This window comes from Diceros bicornis, chromosome 28, assembly GCF_020826845.1.
Source record: "Diceros bicornis minor isolate mBicDic1 chromosome 28, mDicBic1.mat.cur, whole genome shotgun sequence".
Taxonomy (NCBI): Eukaryota; Metazoa; Chordata; class Mammalia; order Perissodactyla; family Rhinocerotidae; genus Diceros; species Diceros bicornis.
In genome coordinates, this window is record NC_080767.1 from 44,486,981 (window position 1) to 44,504,968 (window position 17,988).

Below are 17,988 nucleotides of genomic sequence, written 5' to 3' on the forward strand. Positions count from 1 at the left end.
TTATTCTGTTCTATAGGGATGCCACATTTTATTATACTCATTCATCTCTTGATGGTCATTTGGGTTGTTTCCACCTTTTGGCTATTATGATTAACGCTTCAGTGAATATGTGTATACGTTTTTGTGTGGACAGATGTTTTCATTTCTTTTGAGTCTATACCTAGAAGCAGAATTGATGGGTCATATGGTAATTCTGTTTAACAGTTTCTGGAACTGCCAGACTGTTTTCCAAAGAGGCTGAACCATTTTATATTCCCACCAACAATGTATGAGAGTTCTGATTTCTCCATATCCTTACCAACACTTATTACTTTCCTTTTTAAAAATTTAACTGTAGTCATCCTAGTGGGTATAACGTGGTAGCTCATTGTGATTTTGATTTGCATTTCCCTGATGACTTCTGATGTTGAGCATCTTTTCATGTGCTTATTGGCCATTTGTATATCTTATTTGAAGAAATATCTATTCAGATCTTTTACCAATTTTTAAGTGGGTTTTCTTTTTTATAATGGATTATAATATTTCTTTATGTATTCTAGAGACAAGTCCCTTATCAGATAGATGATTTTCAAATCCATTCTTTGTGTTGATGGTGTCCTTTGAAGCACAAATGCTTTAAATTTTGATGAAGGCCAATGTATCTATTTTTTTCTTCTGTTGCTCATGATTTTAGTGTCATATCTAAGAATCCATTCCAAAATCTGAAGCCCCTGTGTTTTCTTCTAAGAGTTTTATAGTTTTAGCTCTTACATTTAGGTCTTTGTTTGATTTTGAGTTAATTTCTGTCTCGGGAGTGAGGTAGGGATCCAGCTCTGTTCTTTTGCATGTGGAAATCCAGTTGTCGCAGCACCATCTGTTGAAGAGAATGTTCTTTCTCCACTGAATGGACAACATTTTTCAAACATCAGTTGACTGTAGATACATGGGTTTATTTGGATCCTTTGTGTTTAACCTCTAACCTCCTCTATGTTCCTGTTCCCAGGGGTCAGTATTTGGATTATGAGAAGGAGGAAGTGGAAGCTCAACCCCGGCAGTGGAAGAAATATGACTTTCACTATGACAATGTGCTCTGGGCTCTGCTGACACTGTTCACAGTGTCCACAGGAGAAGGGTGGCCCATGTGAGTGCTCAGCTGGTGCATCATGGCTAGTCAGGCTAGAGCAGGGGGCAGATGGGCAGGAGGCCCAGACTCCACATTCGTTTGTACTTCAGTCACTCAGCAAATATCCTGTAGGCTCTTGTATCTACCAGGTGAGACATGGCTCTGCCCTCCAAGAGTGGGCAGCCTGGGGGAGAGGAGAAGATTAAACCAAAGAGTGCAGCATAGTGATCTCCTGAAAGTCCTTTTTGAGTGGCTGGAGGCCAGAGGGAGGATGGGACTCTTTGGCATCTCCCTGTGCTAGCCCCCTGGCCTCAGTGAAGGGCAGCCAGAGGGATGGATGTGTTCAGTGCTACACTGGATGGCAGGGGGCTTCCTTTGGAGCTGGGAAGAACACCCCTCAGAAGGTAGGATTGGTGCTCTGGCAGGAGACCCTGCTGAACCCAGGGCTTTCTGAAGGCAGGTAAAGCTGGGCGTGAACAGGTGGGCTGGTTGTGAGCTGGTGGGCTGGGTGTGAACAGGTGGGCTGGGTGTGAGCTGGTGGGCTGGGTGTGAACAGGTGAGCTGGGTGTGAGCTGGGTGTGAGTGGGTAGGCTGGGTGTGAGCAGGTGAGCTGGGTGTGAGCTGGTGAGCTGGGTGTGAGCAGGTGAGGTGAGTGTGGGCTTGTAAGCTGAGTGTGAGCTAGTGAGCTGAGCACGAGCGGGTGAGCTGGATGTGAGTGGGTGAGCTGGGTATGAGCATGTGAGTTGGGTGTGAGCAGGTGAGCTGGGTGTGAGCTGGTGAGCTGGGTGTGAGCTGGGCGTGAGCAGGTGGGCTGGGTGTGAGTGGGTAGGCTGGGTGTGAGCAGGTGGGCTGGTGTGAGCTGGGAGTGAGCAGGGCCGGGCAGAACTGCTGGGCCTCTTCCAGTTCTCCTTCTGGGGATAGGACCTCAGCCACCCAGAGGCTTCCCCTTGGAGGTCCTGCAACAGCTCTGAGTACAAACTCTGTTGGGAAGGTAGCCTACCTCCAGGAGAGATGGCAGTCCCGTGGACCAGGCTTGGGCCCACAGTGTGGCAGAGCCATCCCTGGGCTCAGTCCCCTCTCCTCGCGCCGTCTCTGGGCTCAGGTGTGGAAGCCTCGCCTGTGATGCAGGTCATGACTTTCCCAGGGCTGTGTCCTCACGGGCTCCCCTGATGCTTGGTGTTTGCTCTTGCCCAGGGTGCTGAAACACTCTGTGGATGCCACCTATGAGGAGCAGGGCCCGAGCCCCGGGTACCGCATGGAGCTGTCCATCTTCTACGTGGTCTACTTCGTGGTCTTCCCCTTCTTCTTTGTCAACATCTTCGTGGCCTTGATCATCATCACCTTCCAGGAACAGGGGGACAAGGTGATGTCTGAATGCAGCCTGGAGAAGAACGAGGTAGGCGGCTCCCTCTCCTGCCCTGTCTACACGTGTGCAATGGACGTTCTGCTGGGCTCCCCTGACGGGCAGTGTGGGCAGGACCATTGGGCTTCCCTTCTGCATGGGAATCGCTCATTGTTGGGTCAGTTTTGGCTGCCACTGTCGGCCAGCGCAGTGACAGCAAGAGACTGTGTGTGGTTGGTCGAGGCTGCCTGGAGGAGGCCCAGGCTGCCTTAGTTTGCCTTCTCTCATTGGGGCTTCCTGCAAGGATGAGGGGACATGCGTGGTATGCAGTGGATGCTGCAATGTCGGGTTCCCCCTCCGAGTTCTCAGTGCTCCTTTCTCCCTGCACAGAGGGCTTGCATTGACTTTGCCATCAGCGCCAAGCCCCTGACTCGGTACATGCCCCAAAACAAACAGTCATTCCAGTACAAGACGTGGACGTTTGTGGTGTCGCCACCGTTCGAGTACTTCATCATGGCCATGATAGCCCTCAACACAGTGGTGCTGATGATGAAGGTGTGTGGGACCCAGCATGGTCGCCAGCTGGCGCCACCTGGGGTTTGGGACCTGACGTAAGCCAGGCAGAGTCCACCTTTCTCCTGATGGTGTGTATGGGAGCTGGAGTTGCTCCACGTCCTGGTTAGCACAGGGTGCCTGTGGATCCTGGTCCCCCTGGTTGTCTGTGGGCTGAGATAGTGAAAAGGTTCTGGGAGAACACAGGGGAGGAGTGGGGAGGGGTGTCCTTGGGCTGGGCAGGTGTGCGGTTCTGTCTGCCCACTGTGCTCTGACAGGAGGTCACGGTGGTCCCCAGTGGGGTGTCTTGGGGCAGCAGAGCACATGGCCAACGGCACTCATTCCCCGGGCAGTTCTACGACGCACCCTACGAGTACGAGCTGATGTTGAAATGCCTGAACATTGTGTTCACATCCATGTTCTCCATGGAATGCGTGCTGAAGATCATCGCTTTTGGGGTGCTGGTATGTGGTTTGGCTCCCTCTTGGCCTTTTGGTGGTCAGCATTCTGGCTTCTCCTCTGTAGGGGGACCTTCGGGGACTCATAGTTTGGACCTGGGAATTCCCCAGAGCCCCCAGACCACATGTAACACTGCAGGGGCCCCGGGGACGGGGTGGCTCTGACACTCTTGACTGCCTGAGCTCTCCCCCAGCCCAGCTCCTGGAGGCAGGCAAGGCCAGGCTCCTCCTTTCTGGATACATGGCTCTCAGGCGCCTGCCCAGGCCCAGAGATGTCTGTGTGCCTGGCTGTGGTGTCTACTTACATTGGCCTTGTGCTATCGCACCTAGGGAGCCCATATGTCCCCTCGCCCTTCTTGAGTAGGGACCACCTCCTGCAACTCCTTGCCTGGCAGAGCCCTCACCAGCCACTAGCACTAACTCCCTTCTTTCTCTCTAGAACTATTTCAGAGATGCCTGGAACGTCTTTGACTTTGTCACTGTGTTGGGAAGTATTACTGATATTTTAGTAACTGAGATTGCGGTAAGTAGCATTTTCTGTCCCTCCTCCAGCACCCCAAAGTGGTTTCCTTCTAGAGTGTGCTCCCTCAGTGCGTCTCCAGGCCCTGGCTGTGCTAGCTCCTCCTCTCTGGAGCCAGAGTCCCGCAGGAGCCCCTGGGCAGAGAGGGTTAGAGCCTCTCCAAAGGTGGAGTATGGGGATTGGGTGTCGTCTTAGCAAATGCTTTTACTTGGATAAGAAAGTCGTTCCCAAAAGATCTTCCAGGGTGGTGGCCTGAGAATCACCTGGGAGCTCCATGGTGGCAACTCACCAGGAAGACAAGAATCTTTTAAATTTGTATGTGTCCAACAGCTTGGCACCAAAAATGTATAAAATAAAACCAATAAGAATTTAGAATATTTTGAAATACTAGGTTTGCTTTACATGTATATATATAAAATTGGAGATGCTCATTCTTATAGAAGATATATGGGGTATGTCTAAAAACTAACCAAGTGCTGGAACATAAACTTGTCTCAACAGATTTCAAAGAATCTGAATCATAAAGCAATATTCTTTGAGTATAATGCATTAAGTTAGAATTAAATGGCAAAAAAATCTCATCTATTTGTCTTAGGTTGAACTCCCTAGGAGCAGACACTGAGATGAGGGTTCTTGTAAAAGTTATTTCTTAGGCAAAACCAGTAGAGAGAGGTTTGGGGAAATGTATGGGGAAGAGAAGGACCAGAAATGCTGCGCCTTGAGCCAAGTGTTGGGGGGTAAATTTGGGGCCCCAAGAGGGCTCTGGAGACAGGGTGGTCACACCCCAGAGCTGCAGAGTTTTTGCCTCTGTACCCATTGGTCCTTGACTAATGACTCAGACACCTCCGGCTCCCTGGAGTGCACCCTGAGTGCAGGCAATGCAGGCTCTGGCAGCTTGATCTGTCGAGGATGAAGGGACCTGAGGTACCGTCATAATGGGGCCACACCGGAGTGCAGGGGCATCGGCTGTGCCACCCTGGCCCTGCTCAGCTCTGCCCACAGCTCATGCTGGGTTCCTTTCACTCATTCTTCAGGATGGTGCTGGTCATGGTCTCTGGGAGAAGAGGGTTGGTAAGAGGAGCCAGAGCTCCTGCTACGGTACTGGTCAGAGTAGAGTTGATGTCTATCATCTCGTTCCTCCTCGGCCCCTTCTGGAGTCCTCTGACCTGTGGCCAGCCTTCTGCTGCCCTGGTCTGGTGAAGTGACCCAGACTTCACCCTATACGGTCCAAGTCCCTGCTTGCCATACCCTTAAGTGGCTCTAGCTGCCATAATAGTCCCATCACAGTTAAGACTGGTCATAGGAGCATCTAGCAAGACCCTAGAGAGCCCCCTGATTTTCAGATAGACTTCTTCCTGCCTCTGTGCAGCGGCAGCTCTGCACTTCACAGTAATCAGCATCAAGTACTTTGGCCAGTGTGGAAAGTCTGCTCTGCCTGCTGGTCTTCTGGCATGTGGAGCCCAAGTGACAGGGGCCATTATGGCTTTTGGTGTTCCACAGTGGAAGCTTTCCCCACCCGTTTGAGCCAGGACCTCTAGATTTGCCAGACCTACACTTATGGGGATGATGAGCATAAAGTTCACACTGGGTCACTGGAGTGATGGTGAGAGGGGCCACCTCTACTTCCACCCCTTGTTTCCTGGAGCCATGCATTTTACCTGTTGGGCACCCAGCACTGTCTATTGGCCATCAGTTCATCTTGAACCCCATGAGGTCCATCACCAAGCCGGCATTTTTTCTGTGCCTTTAAGAGGCTGTTTCGATATTTTATCAGGCTGGCACCTCCTGAGTGACATTCCAGTGGGTCCTCTGCTTGTGCTGTCATGATGTTACGTGGAATCCGTGTTGGTAAATCTCTGGTACTAGTGCAGGCCAAGGTACTGCCTCAGCAAAGGCAAACCCACACTGGAGATAAGTGATCCCAGTTGAAACAAATTGCTGCCGTTTCCAGTGAAGGGATTCCCATGTAAGCAACTTACTACCAAGTGGCTGGTTGACAGCCTCAAGCATAGTACCCCGTAGAAGCCTAGTGTTGACCTCTGCTCATAGTGGACTGGACATTCAGCAGTGGCCGAGGCTGGATCAGCCTTGCTAATAGGGAGCCCAGCTGTTGGGCCCAGGCACAGCCTTCATCTCGGCCATGATGGTCACTTCATTCATGGATCTACTATGAGAACACCAGGGCTGCGGGGGATAGGGGCTGGCTGACATCTGTTGGTTGACTCATCTCAAAGCTTGGCTTTTAGTGCCCCTAGAGCCACGGACTCCCTCTGGTTGACCTTAATGTGTAATGCAAAGACCTGCACATCGTGCCCTTTCCCAAGGTCCATCTGGATGCCTCTTCCCCAAACCTTGTTCCCTCCAGAGGCCTGACCAAGCTTTAGCCCTTGCCTAGGATCCTGTAATCATTACCGCAGGCCACTTCTTTTTCTGCACACTGTGGCTGATCAGGCGTACCACCCAGAGCTCTGCCTTACCACTGTCTTCAGGCCATCTCTGTGTGCAGCTGGAAGAGATGTGCACCAATATATTGAGCTACCCACCCCCTAATAAACCAGGTTTAAGTGTTTCCTCCTAGTTTTAATGATAACCCCATGACGTGTCAGGGTCAGGAGTGCGCTGAGGAAGAGACAGTGGTGCAGCAGAGGTGAGAGGCATGGGGGCTGGGCCACCTGCTGCGTCACTGTGCCTCTAGATGTGTTTTGGTTTGGTCCTAGCTGTAGCACTTCCGTTGTTGGTGGACCTGCAGCACACCACTCACGAGAAGCTTTGGTGTCGTAAACATGGACGCCTCACGATCAGACACAGTCTCCACTAGGGCCCAGTAGCCAAGAGTGGCCCTTTCCTTGATGTCTTCTGCCGATGACGTGACCTTGCTCCAGAATCCTAGGTGTCTGCACTGACTTTTCCTCTGGGGGCTTTCCACACTGTCTGTACTACGGACACCCCTAGCACTGTGGGGTCTGTTGAGTCTTATGGCCCCGGTGGCAGGGCCCCTGATGCTGCAGCATGGCTTTGCTGGAGACCCCTCTCTTGCTGTGAAACCTCTCAAACCTGGCAGTTTTGTGTCGCCTGATAAATGCATCACAACAGTGTTGCCTAAGTGGTGTGTGCTGTCTCCAGAACTCAAGGAAGCCCACCAGGAGTAGGAGGTGTGAGGGGCCATAACTAACCTGTCCTTTCCCCTAGGGTTCACACCCTGACATGGCTCACACCACTGGATTGTAGTAGTCTTATGTGTTAGGTTTCTAACTAAAATATGAGGAAAGATCATTTCGATCCTAAACAAATTCTTCCAGAAAATAGGAAAGGAGTGAACATTCCCTAACTATTCGTATGAAACTAGTACAATCTTGACACCAAAATTGTTAAAAAGATAGAGTATAAGAAAGGAAAAGCGTAGTCTACACTCACTCATTAACGTGGATGCAAAATCCTCCACAACATGTAAACAACCCAAATCTAACAGTGCCCAGGAAAGAAGGTACTGTCAGATGTGTCTCAGGAACTCAAGATTCCGCATCAGAAAGTCTATCGCTATAATTTACATCAACAGAGAAAAGGACACTATTAATGTGATCATGTCATGGATGCAGAGAAGACATTCAATAAAATTAAAATTTTATTCATGATAAAAACTGTTAGCAATCTAGGAATTATTAACTTGATGAAGAGCATTTACCAAAAAATCCTATGGAAACATTATATATATAATGGCGAAATCTGGAAAGAATTCCCTTTAAAATCAGAAGAGGACAGTGATGCCGGTAACACTACTTCTTTTCAACATTGAACTTCGGGTCCTGTCGGTTCCGTAATCAGATGTCAGCTCCACAGGGACAGGGGTTTTTGTTTTGTTCACCATGTTCCAGTGCTTAGAATAGTGCCTGACACTCTGTAGGTGTTCGGTAAATACTTGTTGAATGAATAAGATAAGAAAAATAAATAAAACCTCTAAAAATTAGAAAAGGAATAGGCAAAGCTGTCATTATTCACAGATAACACTATTATCTATGGATGAAATCTAGAATAATGTAAAACTAGAGGTTTTTTAGCAAGGTTGCTGAATGTGAGACCACTCGAGTAAGTTGATTGCATTTCATTACAACATCAGCATCCTGACAATAAACCTAACGACGCTTGTGGGCAAGCTCTTTATGTGGAAAATTACTAAACTTGACTGAAAGATATCAAAGCAGACTAAAATAGGTGGAGTTATATATCCTGTTAATTAATAAGTCGTGTCAATATCAGAGAGATGACGATTTCCCCCAAATTGATGTGTAGACTCAATGGAATTCCAATAAAAATACCAATGATTTTGTTTCTGTTTTTGTTTGTTTGTTTTTGAAGTTGACAAGTTGCTTCTAAAATTTATAAGAAAGAGCACAGGCCTCAAAATAGTCAAGATACTTAAGAAGAAGGTGCTCCTAGGGGTGGCGTGGGAGGGAGGACCCTCCCACCAGTGATGAGACCCACCAGAGATAAAGCCATAACAAGACTGTCCAGTGTTGGCACAGGGGGAGCTACGTGAGCGCATGGAAAGAGTCAGGAGCCTAGACTCAAACTCACCAGTGTCCAGGGACTTGCTGTATGACTGTGCAGGCTCTGCTGCTTAGTGGGGGACAGCTCAATGATCGATGTGGGTGTGATTGATGATCAGTATAGGGAAAAACAGAGATTGGATCTTGGTTCACACCATTCATAAAAAAATCTATTTCCAATGGTTGAAAAGACTTAAATATGAGGCAAAACTTTAAAACTCGGGGAAGAAAATACAGGACATTATGTCTAAGACCTTGGGACAGGAATGATTTGTTAAATGAAATCTGTAAAGCACCAGCAATAACTGAAAAGCATTCTGTAAAATAGTTTCTGTTTAGCAAAAGAAACAAGGCAATCCATGAACAGGGAGAGGGTATTTGAATCACATTCCTTCATTTATACATATAAAAATATTCTGCATGCCTGTCGTGTGGTAAGCACTATCTAAGTGCTGGGAGAAAAGAGTCTGCTCTCCTGGAGCTTCAGTCTAGTGGGAAAGGCACAGGAACGACGCCGGGCCCCGGGAGAGGCAAAGCAGAGAAGCAGTGTGAGACTCGGGGGGATGGGACTTAGATAGTGTGTCCAGACAAGAGGTCACTGAGAGGGTGACTTCTGAGTAAAGGTATCTTGTGAGGAAGCTGAGCAGGGGAGACTGGGGGGAGCAGCTTGTGCAGACGCCCTAAGCCTACGCCGCCCCCGCGTGTGTAGGGATGATGTGGGGCACTGTGGCTGGAGCAGCATGCACAAGGGGTGAAGGAGCAGCCAAGGGCAGAGGAAATGGGGCAGGGAAGGCCTTGCAGTCAGAGTAAACTTCAGCTTTTGTTCTGAGTGGGGTGGGAGGGTCTGGAGGGTTTTGTGAAGCGCCATGACATGTTGGCTTTCAGGCCCGCCCCTCTGGCTGCTCTCTTGGGCACATGGTGTGGGGCACAGGCAGAAGCAGACTGGGGGGCTGTCTTAGCTGGGTTCTCCCAGAAGCAGACCTGAGACAAGAATTTGGTGCAAGTCGTTCATTTGGGAGGCGGTCCCAGGAATAAGGGGAATGATGAAGTGAGCCAGGGAAGGCAGGCAGCCAATAAAAGATGCTATCAAGCCAGTTACTGTTGTAGGTGCTAGGTGGGAGCTCTGAGCCTCACTTATTCTAGCAAGTGGCAAGGTGGCTGGGGTATTTCTCACCAGCTCTCTGCCGCTGGTTGAAGGCTGCTGGAAAGAAGGGGCCAGAGAATGTTGATTCTCTGGCACTTGTATCCTGGTCTGAGAAAGTTCTCGGGAAGACAGGTGTAGATGCTGACAATTGGGTATTGGGCCTGCAGGGGTAGGGCACTGCTGAGCATTACTGCAGGGAGCCAGGCAAAGGAGGTGGGCTTGTATAGGGATGAGAAATTGTCAAATTTTGGATACAATTTTAGTAGTGCTGCTGTTGGGCCAGATGTGGATGTGAAAGATGAGGCAAGAATGACAGCAAACTTTTTGGTCTGAGCACTTGGGAAAATGGATGATCCTTAATTAAAATGGGAAAGAGTGTGGGTGGAACAGGTTTGTCGGGGACGGTCAGGATGCAATTTGTACGTTAGATTTGAGTCACCTGTTAGGCTCCCGAAGGAGTCCTCCAACAGGCAGTTGGACAGATGGGCCTGGAGTTTGGGGGACAGATCCAGGCCAGTGACATAGGATTGGGAATCAGGAGCATGTAAGAGCGTGTCAGATCTGTGAGACTGGATGAAAGCGATAAAAGAGAGGAAAGGATGAGTGACTGAGCTCTAGGATGTGCCAGCATGGCTAGGGGGCGGGGAGGTTTTCCAAACCACTAGCAAGGGTTAGTGTCCAGGATGTGCAAAGCTCTTCTGTGAGTCAACAAGAAAAACAAAACAACCAAATGGAAAAATGAGCAAAAGGTATGGTTGGGCACTTTACAGAATAGAAAACATCAATGGCCAAGTAATGGAGGAAAAGATGTTTGTCCTTATTTGTAATCAAAGAAATACAAAGAGAAACAACATTGAGATGCCGTTTCACACCCACCATTGCGATTTCTCAAACGCAAATTCTAACGATGCCAAACGTTGGCAAGGGTGTAGAGCAGCAGGAGCCCCCACACTGCTGCTGGGGGAGGCGGTAGTACAGCCTCTTGGGGAGAGTGGCCCATTGCTGGAGAGTTGAGCATGGGCATATCCACAAGCTCGACAGCTTCGCGGCAAAGGGTGTCTGGGCAGAGGAACCGGTGTTCTCGGCAGCACTGTTCCCAGTAGCAGCAGAGTGTGGTATGTCAATATGGTGAAGCGCCACACAACTCTGAAAGTACGTAAATGACATTCACATCAAGAGGGATGCTTCTCAAAAACCGTGTTTGGGGCCAGCCCTGGTGTCCTGGTGGTTGAGTTTGGCACGCTCCACTTCGGTGGCCTGGATTCAGTTCCCCGGCACGGACCTACACCACTTGTCAGTGGCTATGCTGTGGTGGCAGCTCACATACAGAAAGAGGAGTGATTGGCAATAGATGTTGGCTCAGAGCGAATCTTCCTTAGCAAAAAGAAGAAGATTGGCAACAGATGGTAGGTCAGGGCCAATCTTCCTCAGCAAAAAAAAAAAAAAAAAAAAAAAAAACAACAACTGTGTTTGCTCACTGTCAGAGCACAAATCTGCCCAAGTCCAAGGAGGCTACATATAGTATAACCCATTACAAAGATTAAAAACAGACAAATATAACGTGTTTTAAGTTTGTGGTAAAACATGAAGGAAAGCAATTATTAACAAGAATTAAGGGTAGTTACTACATCTGGGGAGGAGAGAGGGAGGGAGACAGAGAGGGCTTCAAAAGTAGTGGTGACACTCTGTTTTTTAAACTGGGTGATGAATATATGGATATTTTATTATGTTTCTTTAAAATGTATATACATACATATATTTATACATATTCTTTTGTTTATGTGATATGTTTCATGGTTTTGAAAAGTTAATGATCTGAATAATCCAGGCAAACAGCAGAAAGCTGCCATTTTAACAAAAACACCAAGCTTGTTTTGTTCCACCAGCTGTTGGCCTTGTGGCTTTGCCCAAGTGCCGCCCCGTCACATGTGCTTTTCCCTCAGAAACAGTTCGTACCAGTGTGGTTCCTGAGAGGAGGAGGCTGGCTGTGTTTCTGATTCCTACGGGCCTTCTCCTTGGACTCAGGAATCTTCATTCCCCCAGATAAAAGGACCCAAACATTGAGCTCCCAACTGCAAGGCCTCAGCCCTGGGGGTTCCTGCATGTGTGTGCCTCCCCCTGAGAGAGGGGTGACTGCGGAGAGGGCATCATGAGGAGGGTGGGCAGGGCCGATGTCAGACATGCGGAGAGCAGCCCAGCTGTCTTCTTGGGAAACCTGCCCCCGGAGGCCCCGTCTGAGGCGGAGAGCTCCTGGGGTGCAGGTGGCCGGAGTGACCCAGCGTCTCTTCTTCAGCTGCTGGCCACTTGAGGCCAGGGTAGCTTGTGGTTGTTTCAGACCTCACTTCAAACAAGCCCTCTGTGGCAGCCCGCATCAACCCCCAAACCCCAGCGGGGCTGGTGGGAGGGCTGAGACGCCGCTGGGTGTGAACGCTCGGCTGTCGCTGGCCACCGGTGCTCCCAGAGCTCAGACTTCACCCCGTTGTGCTTGGAGAAGAGATGGAAGGAAGCCATCATGTGGATTAGTGGTGTCTTTTTTCTTTTCCATTTGTAGTCACTTCATATGTTACTTTGTGAATGCACTTTTTTTTCTTAGGCAAAAATATGAGTGTCAGTTCCCACCCCAACTTAAAACTCAAAACAGAACAAGTCTTAACCAGGGTCACGTAGAGAGAGCACTCTGAGCAGGCGAAAAACTGACATTGATTTCTTTGCCTGGAAATAAAAAAATGTGTCTGTGAGTCATCTTTGGATTTGCATTACAAACAGGAATGCAAATGAATGCCACCCTGTCTGCATAACTTACAGATTTCAAAGATACGTTTTGATTTTATGCATTTTAAACAAAATATGCAAAGTTTACCAAAATCCTAAAATTTTCCAATGAAGTATTCAGAGTTCGAGTTTTTTGCTTGTGTTGATGACTCATTTTCTCTTTTGTTTTCTGTTTTTGTTCTTGATTTACCGTAACCTACCTGCTGACTCACGCCATCCAACAACATACAATGCGAAAACCATGTCTCCGTCTGTATGTTACGCACCTGCTGCTCAAACATCCCAATCTGTAAATAATACGCAAACATCCATCCATGACAACATCACATATAGGAAACGGTTGGTTTCATGACTTTAAACAGTTCTTAAAATTCCCTGTTTTGCTTGCTGTGCTCCTCTTCTTTCCTCTGTTTCTTGTGACCCCTCGCCACTGCCCTCCTGAGGGGTGTGGTCAGAGACTGGCTGTACCCATCCCCTCTGGCCTCTTGTGCACTATCCCCAGCTCCTGGGGCCCAGCAGGGCTTCTGAGGGCCCTGCCAGGAGCCATTTTGTTGTGGGAACTGGCCTTGGCCAAGAGAGGAGGTAGGGCTCCCAAGTGGGAGGTGGGTAAGTGCCCAGGCAGTTCCTCCTGTTGGGACTGGCTCAGAACTGGGGAGCTTTTGCAGGATGTGAGTTTGGACCTGACCCCTGTGGAGTCCATGGTTTCTGTTGCACAGTGATCTCCCTTCTGCTTTGTCCCATCTTGCCAATACACAAGGTTTGGCTTTCCCCTGTGGCCTCTGATGAAGTCTTCTATAGCATCCTTCCCAGACAGACCCTTCCATGGGGATCCTGCCTGGGCACAGGGCTGGGGGTATTGGAGATTTTGTCTTCATGATTCAGAAGGGGTCATCTAAGGCCTGACTGAGTAGAAAGAGGGGGTCTGTCCCAGGAGACAGCACAGCGCAGGGCTCCTTCATCCAGGCATCATTGATTCACGTGTGGAGCACAGGAGGTGTGAACCGGGCTTCCTTCCAGGTCTTCAGGAATATTTGAGAGGAGAGCAAAGATGTTGGGAGCGAACTAAACTGAGACTGTAACTGGAGATTCATGTAAAGTAGCACATATTTGAAATTCCTGTTAGAGAAAGTGAACATTTGTGATAAAGAATTCCACAATTGGAGCAGAGAAGCTTGAGTTTTGAGAAAATGCCATTTGATGCTGTGGGGATACCAGGTGACATCTTCTGCACAGCCTCCGACTCGTGTCACTCAGGCCTCTGCTCAGTCCACCATTCTGTGCCCTCCCTTTCTTCACAGCACACGTCGCCCCCGACAGACTTCGTGTGTGTATGTGGTGTGTGCACGGGTCTCTTCTTTCTTCCCTCCTCGATTCCCATGAGGATGAGGGCTGGGCGGGAGAGCAGTTTGCTCCATACACTGCTGGGCCTCGCCCCCCACATGGTGTGTGGCCCTCGGCAGTGTGCACGGGTCTGAGAGGAGGCCCTCACTTTGCTGTGACCCTGACCAGAGGCTGCGATGCACTTGGTCTGGGGTCAGTCGGTCACCTTTGTGGAGTTGTGTTTCATGTGCTCAGTGCACTTTTAAATTCCCTTTCTCAATGACTCCTCGCCACCCGGGCATGGTGTCCTAATGACTCCACCTGTGGATGAGGAAGCTGGGCTCAAAGGAGCTAGGGCCCGGTGCCCCGTCAAGGTGACCAGCTGCCAAATGAGGGGTGCGATGACGTGCCTTTGGGGTGCTCTAGACCTTCCCTGACTCAGAGGTAGGTGGCAGTAGGGAAGGGCCTGAATTTGAAGTAGGTGTAACTGCTCCCCAGTGCAACAGAAACCGTGGACTCGGGGAGGGTGGGGCAGGCTGTGTCTACCTCCAGGGGGTTGGCTGAGGCCAGAGATGCCAGTGCACAGCCATGGGGAGGCTGTTGTTTGCTTGCTGCCCCGCCATCCCGCATGCAGTTGCATGGTGGTGCCTGGCAGTTCCCACACATGCTCAGCCTGTCACCCTGTGCTTGAAGCTTCTGTGGCTGCCGTCCCCATCCGTCCCCATGGCTCTCTAGGGCTGTCTGTCTGTTGCCACCCCCCACCCCTCTCCTGAGTGCCCAGTGGAGCCCCAAGAAAGAAGCCCAGGAGGAGGGTGGGAACTTGAGTCTCAACAAAAAGTAGTAAGTGACTAGCAGAGCTTCGCATTTGTGCATTAAGTAATTTAGATGAACAATGTCTTTCTCTGCCCTGTTTGCCTTTGATCCCTTCTTTCTTACCCAGAAGCCTATTTTTCACCCAATATCTTCAGGAAATCTTGTCTGTGCCAGCTGCCTGAGCAAATTGCTTTGAGCTGAGCAGGTACTGACAATGTTATCACAGTCCTGGCCCCTCTGGACCTGCCTGAGCTGTTGGTTTCAAAGTGGAGACTCCTGAGGAGGCCAGGCACTTGGCAGCCCTCTCCCCTTGTTCTGCTTAATCATCTTGTGCAAAGAATTTCCTGGCACTGTCGAGAAAGTCCCCCTTCCATCCATGTGCCCATCCTCCTGAGGTGACTGGCTCATCTGAGAGTCCTCGGGGCCCACAGGGCTCACATGGTGACAGTAGACATTTCTCAGCCATCCTGTGTACCACTGAGTTTCCTTTTACCCAGCACAGGTAGGTGAGGGAGCTGCAGGCATACCTGTGCACCCTTCAGGGCCACTCCCTGAGGTCCACTTCTGCCTTCTTGCTGATCTGGACCACAGTCGACCACTCCTTGCCCCCCCACCCCAAGGCATTGTCTGACACTAGTCCTGCTCCTGTGGCTCCAACGTCCTGCCCATCAGCTGTGCACAGTGTAACTGTTAGTCCCTCACTGGCTGAGACAGTCTAGAGTCCCCAGCCACCCTGGTGGGAACTAAAGAAGCCAGCCCCTGAGAGTGGAGAAGCTTCAGGGAGGCGGCAGACAAGGCGTGGGTTGGGGCCACTGTCTCCGGAAGTAGAAGTGAGACCCATCTCTCCAGGCAAGACCAGATGGGCAGCCCTGGAGCCAGGGCACAAGGCTCTGCCCAGGCTCCCACCACCTCCTGCACGCGCTCTCCTGCTGCTGGGGTCTCATTCAACATCTGTGTTCTCTTTCCTCTTTATTTGACCACTGAATCTGGCAACACGATGTGTCTAAGTCTGAGCTGCTTGCATATTTTAAAACATCAGAGTGGCAGGAAGCTGCACACAGGCTGCGTGCGGGCACCTGGTCTCTAAGCAGACAGAGGGTGGGAAGCCGCCTGGGTCCACAAGCACCCCCATCTACTCACGGACACCGCCCAGAGCCGTACCCCCTGAAAGGGATGAGCCAGTAATTCAAGGTGCCCCAGTCCAGGGTGGAGGCCTCACTCCCAGGTAATCTGTGGAGTCCAAAGACTGTTGGTTTATTTTTGTACTTGGTTTTGAACCCTGTGGATGAGGGATCAGCGCAGGTGTCCCAGGTTCCCTGGAGCAGAGACCTGTTGGTGAACTGCAGAGGTGGCTTCCGGGCGTGAGCAGCAGGACCGCCCACACTTACGCCTCCTACGGTGACTTGTCTGCAGGCGCCTGGAGCAGCCCCAAAGGAAGTGTTTGCCCCTCAGCTGGGTCCCAAGCAGGCAGGGGCTCTGCGGGCCTTGTGGGAAGGGCAAGGGTGTGGCCACCAAGCCTGGGGTGGGTCCCTTCAGAGGCGTCCAGTGGAGAAGCAGCCCTGCCCAGCACCTGGACTGCTTGGCTGTGTCCTGAGAGGAGGTCAGTGTTGGAGGCCCAGCCAACGGTGATCTCCCGGCTCCACCTGGCAGCAGGGAGCTGCTTTGGAGAACTTTTCCCTCTCTCCCTCTGTTGGGGGTAGGGGCACCTGGAGTGGAGGGGGTTTCTCTGATTTGCTGCATGAGAAGTGACTTGCAATGACAAGCTTTACTTTCGGAAGGTTTTCTGGTGGCCAATTGCTGCTTAGACTGTGAAGCGGTGACCTTTTCTTTTTAATCTCTCTTTTTACGCGCTTTTCTACGGGACCACAGAGACTTGGGAGAGGTGGGTGGGGAGCAGCTCGCCTGAACTTGCGAGGGGCTGACTTCCAAAGGTCAGAGAGCAACCTTCCCTCCCTGCAGAACAACTTCATCAACCTCAGCTTCCTCCGCCTCTTCCGCGCCGCCCGGCTCATCAAGTTGCTCCGCCAGGGCTATACCATCCGCATCCTGCTGTGGACCTTCGTCCAGTCCTTCAAGGTGAGGCCCTGTCCTCAACCCTCCCTTTGTCATGCAGATGGGTGTGCCCCCTGCCCCCGCCCCAGAAGGCTGGAAGGGGCCAGGGGTCCACATCTCCTTGTTGGCCCCTGTTGTAGTTTATAAAGACATTTTAAGTTGTCCAGAGAGCATCTCGTTAATGTTCTCAAAACTCTGAGGTGGGTTTTATAACTCCGATTTGAAGATGGGGAACCTGAGGCGGTCACTTGGTGGAGGGGCTTGGTGGTCAGTAGGGGTGGATCTTCGGTCGATTGAGGTCTGTGTGGCCCCAGGGACCGGGCCACTGTCCACTCTCCAGAAGAGGCCCGAGCAGGGTGGCAGGGCAGCACTCCCTGCAGGGCAGCTGACCAGTCCTCCGTGTGTCTCCACAGGCCCTGCCCTACGTGTGCCTGCTCATCGCCATGCTCTTCTTCATCTATGCCATCATTGGCATGCAGGTGTGTGTGCTCACTGGGAAGGGGGTGCACAAGGGGCTCCTGTCCCCTGGGGCAAAAGGGCATTGATCATGGCCATTAAATGATGATCATGACAAACTGGCACTTAGCAAACATTTCTATGAGCCAGCTACTGTTTTAAGCACTTTGTGAGCTTAATCCTCAGCAAGACTGTTCTGTGGATGAGGACACTGAGGCCTCTTGCCCGAGGTCCACTAGTAAGGGGCAGCTCTGCCCTCTGAGGTGCTCTTGACTGGGATCCCACTGGGCTGTGCTGGGGTGTCTGGGGGCATGTGTGGTTGCTGGGCCCCATGGTGGTGGAGCGTTTGAGCACCTCTGCACGGCGCTGAGTGGCCTACAGAGCAGGGGCTGGTCGTTCTGGCAGCAATTCTGAAGGACAGCCCTCCTGATCCTTCACAGGAGATTATACACTACTGCAGAAAAGAGTCAACAGGATCGTGTCGGATCACGTGCTTATCAATTCAGCTTGCATAATTTAGATTGTCTTTATTTTGCCAAAGAACAATTTGTCAGCTAAAAGACACAAAGCAATGTCCCAGTTATAAACCTTTGGCATCTGGCTACTTTCCAGCAGTAGGGATGGGAGATGGACCCAAACCTTAATTTATGGTGGGAGGAGCCAGTGTCTTAAAGGTTCTGAAAACTGATTTTTAAACTCTATTTCAGGGATTCAAAAGTTCTCTTGCTTTAAAATTTGCTGATGCTATTTTATTTATTTATTTATTTATTTATTTATTTATTTATTTATTTATGTGCGTGAGGAAGATCAGCCCTGAGCTAACATCCATGCTAATCCTCCTCTTTTTACTGAGGAAGACCGGCTCTGAGCTAACATCTATTGCCAATCTTCCTCCTTTCCCCCACCCCCAAAG

The 17,988-nt window shown here is 50.4% G+C and overlaps 1 protein-coding gene across 2 annotated transcripts in view; it reads left to right on the forward strand.

The window, feature by feature from the left end:
• CACNA1B (calcium voltage-gated channel subunit alpha1 B) overlaps positions 1-17,988 on the forward strand; it is a 206,271-nt gene that overhangs the window by 150,430 nt on the left and 37,853 nt on the right. Inside the window, exons 27-34 of one of the 2 annotated variants that reach the window (XM_058524661.1) lie at positions 983-1,120; positions 2,297-2,498; positions 2,835-2,999; positions 3,350-3,460; positions 3,894-3,977; positions 12,768-12,773; positions 16,527-16,643; positions 17,033-17,098. In XM_058524661.1, the coding sequence (XP_058380644.1) occupies positions 983-1,120; positions 2,297-2,498; positions 2,835-2,999; positions 3,350-3,460; positions 3,894-3,977; positions 12,768-12,773; positions 16,527-16,643; positions 17,033-17,098 (889 nt within the window). The remainder of the gene's footprint in view (positions 1-982; positions 1,121-2,296; positions 2,499-2,834; positions 3,000-3,349; positions 3,461-3,893; positions 3,978-12,767; positions 12,774-16,526; positions 16,644-17,032; positions 17,099-17,988) is intronic. The other variant, XM_058524660.1, reaches the window with a different exon arrangement.